General features: G+C 35.1%; 2 protein-coding genes across 6 annotated transcripts in view; one reads left to right on the top strand and one right to left on the bottom strand.

Annotated features, from left to right (window-relative positions):
• The window catches only part of LOC308701663 (SLAM family member 5-like), a 25,132-nt gene extending 24,891 nt beyond the window's left edge, over nucleotides 1-241 (bottom strand). For 3 of the 5 annotated variants that reach the window (XM_081384031.1, XM_081384034.1, XM_081384037.1), the window contains exon 1: nucleotides 187-241. The gene's annotated coding sequence lies outside the window, so the exon portion shown is untranslated. The remainder of the gene's footprint in view (nucleotides 1-186) is intronic. The other 2 variants (XM_081384039.1, XM_081384038.1) reach the window with 1 other exon arrangement.
• Nucleotides 1-7,147, top strand: part of LOC308701666 (uncharacterized protein) — a 7,683-nt gene extending 536 nt beyond the window's left edge. Inside the window, exons 2-5 of the mRNA XM_081384042.1 lie at nucleotides 3,602-3,922; nucleotides 4,956-5,081; nucleotides 5,235-5,263; nucleotides 6,065-7,147. Coding sequence (XP_081240168.1) covers nucleotides 3,602-3,922; nucleotides 4,956-5,081; nucleotides 5,235-5,263; nucleotides 6,065-6,268 — 680 coding nt within the window. The 3' untranslated portion in view covers nucleotides 6,269-7,147. The remainder of the gene's footprint in view (nucleotides 1-3,601; nucleotides 3,923-4,955; nucleotides 5,082-5,234; nucleotides 5,264-6,064) is intronic.
• The last annotated feature ends 324 nt before the right edge of the window (nucleotides 7,148-7,471 follow it).

Below are 7,471 nucleotides of genomic sequence, written 5' to 3' on the forward strand. Positions count from 1 at the left end.
TGTACGTTACGAATCCAGACAAAACACCAGCAGAGCCGCTTGATAAGACAGCTAGCGTTACGTACAAACATGTGCATTAAACTCTTAAACAAAAATCTATATGGCTATGTTGCATTATTATTAGCATACACAGCGAATGTCACAAAAATACAACTCAAACTAACAGTTGGTTAAGACAGATCCGACCTTGTGCTTTTTCAGACGACTTCTGTAGATTTCTTTCCCCCCGGATGTGCTGTCTGGACAGTGGACACTATTGCGTTTTCAAAATTATAGTCCCACTTACACCTGCTGAAAAAAAAACCCGCTAACCAGCCTGGTCAGCTTAAAAAAAAAAAAAAAAAAGTGTCCCTGCCAGAAGCCCTAAACACAAGCTGAAGCTTGTCCTATTGCCTAACCTTATTTAACTTTAATCAAGCAAAAACATATAAAAATGCACTATGGGATAATTCATTATTGAGTATGTTACACAGGTCAAGCGATTTGGTATAATATGCTATTTTAAAGGCTTCATAGTGTGATTTAAATGTATATATTTTACTTCAATACGAAAATTCACCATGACGTCACAACAGTAATAGACGTTCTTCCGGGTTGCAAAAGCCGAAGCGTTCCCATGGCAACGCTACTAAATTGCATGAAAGGGAGACCCACCGTCGACAGTAAAAATGTTATAAAAATAAAAAAAATTAACTAAATATAATGCGTTTTTTTATCATAATAACAACTGTGTTTAATGATATAAGTAAAAAATATAATACATAGGCCTATGTAATATAGTAGGCCTAAAAAGTTACACATAATTAGCTAAATACTCTCTAGCTCTTTTTTTCTAGCCAAAATAACGTGCTATAAAGCCTATGGTTAAATGGCTTTGCTGAGGTAAATGTTATGTTACATAATTGTTTTCCAGCTGTTATATAGACCTTTGCACGGTTGAAAAACACTGATTGGTCGATATTATGTATGAGGATACATTTCGAAGTTGCATGAGAAAATGGATGTGTAGCGTGAGAGCGTGTGAAAAGTGACAATTGCGTGAGTCTCACGGTGAATGCGTGAGAGTGGGCAGCCCTCTTACTTAAGGCAGTGACTGGCAATGAGTCTGATCTTCAAAAGAGACAAGTTTACTAATATTAATCTCGAATTTCCCTGGCGGAAGATAAATGCTCTGTTGTGATTTTGTAGATGGACCGTTTTGAGAATACACGAAGCAGAGTTGAAGGGCAAGCAGGGTTGGCAGCAGAAATGTAAACGTTGGATGAATCATATAATTTAGGGGATCATTAAGATTTCCTACTTCTGACGACACGACGTCCACTCGCTAACCTCCTCACCCACAGGAAATCGATGAAACCCCTACACCTTTTGCTGTATATCTGACAGCGCAACCCCAAACACAACACGTTTTCATCATCGTTTCAACTCTGATCAACAACAATGTTTTTAACATAGACAGTAAGGGTTTTTAACTATGTAACTGTTGCAGTCGCCGGCTGGATCTCTCCAGTCAGTGAAGCCGCTCGCGTTCTGCCACCCGGAAGTATATTGGTGCCTATATTGTTTACAAAAATTCTGAATAGGACAAACTAATTATACATTCAGACCCTGTTTACACTGGTAAGATGCGTGATCCGATCACAGATGGTCTAATGTTTACATCCGGTCTTACGTGCGTTTACAGTGTCATGAAAATATTTTGAGCTGTTTACAGATACAGGTTGCACTTTGCTGAAAACAACGATAACACTCGTGTTTAATATTAATTATAATCTGTGTACTTTTTGTGTTTTTCGGAGTCATTTTGTTCATTCAGTTTGGAAACCAATAAGCAACGTCACAAAATGTTGGGTAAATGCGTCAACTTTTGGTTTTACATAAACCGCCAATAGTTCTAGAAAATGTTGATTTCACAGGTCTTAATTGTATGTGTGTAATAAACAAAACAGAGGTTTATTTTAGTATTCTTTTCAATGAATTCTCCATTCGCGCTGAGCTCTGCGCTCTCTACGCATCCGGTGTGTTGTGTCTGCTAAATCTTCGTGCTCCCACTCCTCATAAAGAATCGCTGCCACCCTTATATCCGCGCACAGTCGGAATTCCTACTGTCAGGAATGAACACCGGAAGACAAACTCGTGTCACACTGAATACAGTCCGTAGTGAAACATCCCAACTTCTTCTTCTTCTTTTTCTTTCAATTTTATGGCGAAAAAGTAACTTTAAAAACGAAAAACTAACTTTAATGGTGCATTACCACAACCTGTTTGGGCTGGGGTGTAGTACTGAGGTCTAACCTTTCCAATAAAAAAAAAAAAAAAAAAAAAATTCTAAATTCTTTTAATTAGTCCTGTATTCCTCAGGAAACTAAATATATATTTAAAACATATTTCACCTGAGCTTCTTTGTAGGATGTCTTCTAAGTATAATCTTAACTGTTTTCTTTGCAATTGTGAACTTAATCTTTGTCTTTCTTCCTGATATTTAGGACATTGTAGTATAACATGCTCTACAGACTGGACTTTCACAGAATTCACAATTGCCATCAGCATGCTTCTTTATTATTAACAAAATCTTATTTAATCTTGTGTGTCCATACCTCATTCTTGACAACACATCCTCCCTCTCCTTCCTTCTGTTCATATTTCTCCCCTTTCCCACTTTAATCTGATATTATAGAACTGTCTTCCAGTCTGCCCATTGCCCCACAATGCTTGCCATTTACCCTTAACAATGTTTTTAACTATACTCTTAATTTCTGCTTTGCTATAATTAACCTCAATATCTACACTGGAATTTCCAGCTACTTGCTTAGCGCATTTATCTGCCAACTCGTTTCCTACGAGCTGGTGCCCATATAAGAGTTATCTCAGTTCCTGATTGTAACAGATTATTTGCAACTTGTATTATTTCAATTACAATATCCTGTCTTGATTTTGACTGAAAAGTTTTGATGCTGATCAAAGCTGAGCTGGAATCTGAAGCAATTACTGACTTTCTTGGCCTATTGACTTCCACCCATAGCAGAGCTAGCCACACAGCGACCAACTCTGCTGTATAAACTGCCAAATCATCACTGATTCTTTTACCTATTTTAACTTTTAATTTTGCATCCCAACATCTCATACAGACTACACCTCATGTATCCAAATAAGGAGTATTCTAATAGCCTACAAGTATTTAGGTCCAATTCAATCGCAAATTCCGATTTTTCATTTGTGACCCCCTGAATAGTGGGCCATAATCTAATTAAAACCACACGCAGTACCATTTGGTTATCTGGGTATTTTAAGGAGAGAAAGCAGACGGTTCAGGTTATTAGTAGACAGATCTGCACAATTGTTGTGTAGTTTCCATTGCCCGGTAAAACTTTTTTCTTTCTTCTTCTTTCTTATTTATGATTAATTAGATTTTTTTATTGGTGCTTCTCAGGGGCTTCGCTGTTTTATATATATATATATATATATATATATATGAATCAGGGTCAGGGTGTGTTGCATAATGTTCAGTTGTATAAGGTCAACAATGTTCTTCTTCTGTTTGTTTCCATGTGTTACATTAACCAAACATTGGAATATAATTCACTGTTCATTTCTTCTTCAGCTGCATTTGGTGTTGATACAGATGGAGATTCAGTGTCAGTGGTGGAGGGAGATTCAGTCACTCTAAACACTGGTGTTCAAACAAATCAACAAGAAACAATTATTTGGTATTTACAAAAAAAACGCTTAGCTCATATCAGTGGAGATCTCAGTAAGGTTTGTGAAGATGTTCAGTGTAAAGAGAGATTCAGAGACAGACTGAAGCTAGATCATCAGACTGGATCTCTGACCATCACAGACACCAGAAACACAGACTCTGGACTCTATAAACTACAAATCATTGGCAGCAACAGCATCAGTGATAAGATCTTCAATGTTACTGGTGAGTCATTAAATTAATGTTTTAAAGCTGCTGAAGCAGCTTGTATTTTTCAGCGGAGGAAGAAAGCATGTGTCAGGGGCGGCCAGCTATTGTGCTCTTGCCTCACAGACAGAATAAAAAAAAAAATCATATTAATGTGTTGTTTCTGTGTACCTGTATAATATTAATTCACATACAGTGGATCATTTCATGAAAAATTTTAAAGTAGCCCAATTATGCAGGAAAACCGTAGAATTTGCAAAACGTCTACAAAAGGATGTGAAATCATGAACAATACAAATGCAAGATTAAAAATAAAATACATGACTAATATTAAACTGGGGCTGCATCTTATATCACATGCTGTCTTGATACTCATTTTGAATGAGTAATTACTTCACGAACACTAAAAAAAGTGTGTTTGATATAGTATGAGTGTGTGTAGTATGACTGTAATCTGGACGTACTCCATTCGCCATGTTGTCATTATCATGTGATCTACCAGCGTCAGTAATGTTGCTTTACTGCCATTCATAAATCCTTTCCTCTGGCCTCATGGGATAGTAAAGTGTCCATCCTATGCACACCTCAGAATCAAGGAAGAAGTGGGTCATCTGGGCACTCTATGCCTACTCTACTTTTTACTAACATTTAATTACATTCAATTACTTTTGTTGAATACTGTTAATTCGGACATACTTCGTTTGTCACATACTGTTTCACCCAAGTATGCAATTTCGGATGCAGCTACAGTCTCCTGACAGCTATATGTCGGTGCGTTTTATGTGACATTATAAATCTTGCCATTTTTAGATTCAGTTATCAGGAAAAATGCTTAAAAATAGTGTTACTGTTTTCTGTTGAGCTAGCAGTGCTGTGATGCTGCTTTAGCTGTCGTTCTTCACAATCCCACCAGATGGAGCCATTTATTAGTTAAATCAATATCTTTACAGCTGAATGTCAAAGTAGAAAGGTATAAATATGGGTCAAATATATTGAAAAATATTGGATGTATTATCATTCACTTTCTAGTAATAATGATGTCTGTCTTCAGCTGTTCCAGGTTCATGTCTGTCTTCAGGAGCTGTAGTAGGAATAATTGTTGCTGTTCTTCTGGTGGCTGCAGCAGCTGTAACTGGTGGTGTGATTTACTATCGCAAGTGTCAAGCAGGACAAAACGGTATTACATAGCTACACATGTCTTAACAAGATTGAAAATATGAGATTTAATATGTGAAGTGGGAAAAGACTTGTTAAAAGATGAGAAAATATATTTATATTCTAACTAACCAAAGTAATGTGTGTTTAATCGAGTTTGTTATTGTTTAAACAGACATCGAGATGCAGGACCAGCGTGATCAGGTGAGATTGTGTGCAGTAAATCTGTCTGTGAAAAACTGTGAATGCACTATATTCAGATCTGTGAGATCTGGATGTGGTGTTTCTCTAACATTGTGTGTGAAAAAAAAATAACTTTAATTTCAAATTTTAAATAAATAAAAAATATTTTGCAATTAAGAACATGCATAACTATTTGGTCACACTTTAGTTTAGGGTCTAATTCTCACTATTAACTAAAACTCCTAATTACTGCTTACTAATAGTTTGTAAGGTAGTTGTTAAGTTTAGGTATTGGGTAGGATTAAGGGATGTAGAATAAGTTCATGCAGAATAAAGCATTAATGTGTTCTTTATAGGTACTAATAAACAGCCAATACACTATAGTAATATGCATGCTAGAAGCAACTAGGTAATAGTAGTATTAGTTTTACCATGCATTTTTATTATTATTATTATTACATAATTATTAATATGAATTATATAATTTATCTATTTAAAATGGGTGTGTATGATATGACCCCACTTTAGTGTTATGGTGTAACATAAATGTACATTGTAAATAGTTTTTTGTCCTTTTTTATCACCATCGAAGCAGAGGCTCAAGGTGAAAAAAAAAGAAATAAAAACACAAACATGTTGCAATAGTTATTTAAACTAAATAACAAAAAATATAAAGAAAAAAAAATCTTGCAAACTAATTTAGATAACATGTGTCTTATTAGGACACCCCAATTAGAATATTACTGATTCATCAATCCTGTTCATTTGTTTTACATTCTGGCCAATGGTACTTCACCTAAACCGACTGATCCTCTTATGAAGAACTCTACCAATGGTACTTCACCTAAACTGACTGATCCTCTTATGAAGAACTCTACCAATAGTACTTCTCCTAAACCGACTGATCCTCTTATGAAGAACTCTACCAATGGGACGGCTCTTAATGAGAATGAGAAAAACTTGACAAAGGCTGCTAATGGGATGTCCTCTATTCCAACTGAGGCTGCCAAAGAAACTTCAGCATAACATCATGGTTTGACATATCAGTTATTTTGTCCCATCTGTGTACATCCTCTTATAACTGATAGAACTGACACAACTACCTGAGCTGTATGACCAAATTGAACGATGCACACCATTGTACCTCAAGACAGCTATCTTCACAGAGCACAAGTTAGATTGACAGCTGCCTTGTAAATAAATATTTTGTGGTATTTTCTGGAATGAAACATTTCTATTTTTTCCCTGATTCCCTTTTTGGATTTGTCTTTTGTTTGGTGCTCATTGTAATGTGTTTATATAAATGTATTTTAATGTATATATAAATGTATTGTAATGTGTATATATAAATGTACAAAACATATTTTGCAGTTTTTTACGATTGCTATGACAGATTTTTCAATACTTTTAACAATTTTCCAAAACTCTTAACACAGTTAGCACTACTTCCGTCTGTGTAAGCTATACTAGTAACACATTTCTTGTTGCTTTAACACAAAATGCATACAATTAACACAATTTTAAAATGCTTGAACTTCTTTTACACACAAGCTCAAACAAGACCAAAACAATGGATTTTTACTGCCAAATTTACCAATGCTTTCACACTGTATGTCAGAACAGATAACACCATGCTCTAAACCTAACCTTACAGGCTAAAGTCAAGGTAAACAGCTGTGAATTGAAACAAACTGAATTGAAACACAAATATATCCCCTGTATTTTATTATATTGTTACTGAGAAACAGCTGATTGAATTATGCAAACAGATAATTAGAAGATGACTTTTTTTTGTGCTTTTTCTGTTTGTATTTTTTGTATTTTCACATAATAAATGGCAGCTATATTGCATATTTGTGTTATCTTGCAGTAATATCATTTTGCAAATAAAGTCTTTATTGCAGCAATTCTGTCTCTGTCTTCGTTTTTTCATTAACCGTACATTCTATAAAGCACTCTGAGATGGGTCTTTTTTTACAGTTTTTTACAATCACTTTGCTACTATTTTCAGAACCTTGATGTCATTTTTCAAAACTCTAGACACAAAACTCAAAACGGTTATCACTAATGTTCAAAACACTGCATTGTGCATTCACATCTTTAAAGAAATCTTGCACTTTCACAATCATTGGTTCAAAAAACTAATTTACTGTGAAATACCATTGAAACATAACTATAGATCACCCACGAGCAACCGATAGTTTCACTGTGTCATTGTTCGTACAATCA

Source organism: Scardinius erythrophthalmus (genome assembly GCF_964197995.2).
Source record: "Scardinius erythrophthalmus genome assembly, chromosome: 14".
NCBI lineage: Eukaryota > Metazoa > Chordata > Actinopteri > Cypriniformes > Leuciscidae > Scardinius > Scardinius erythrophthalmus.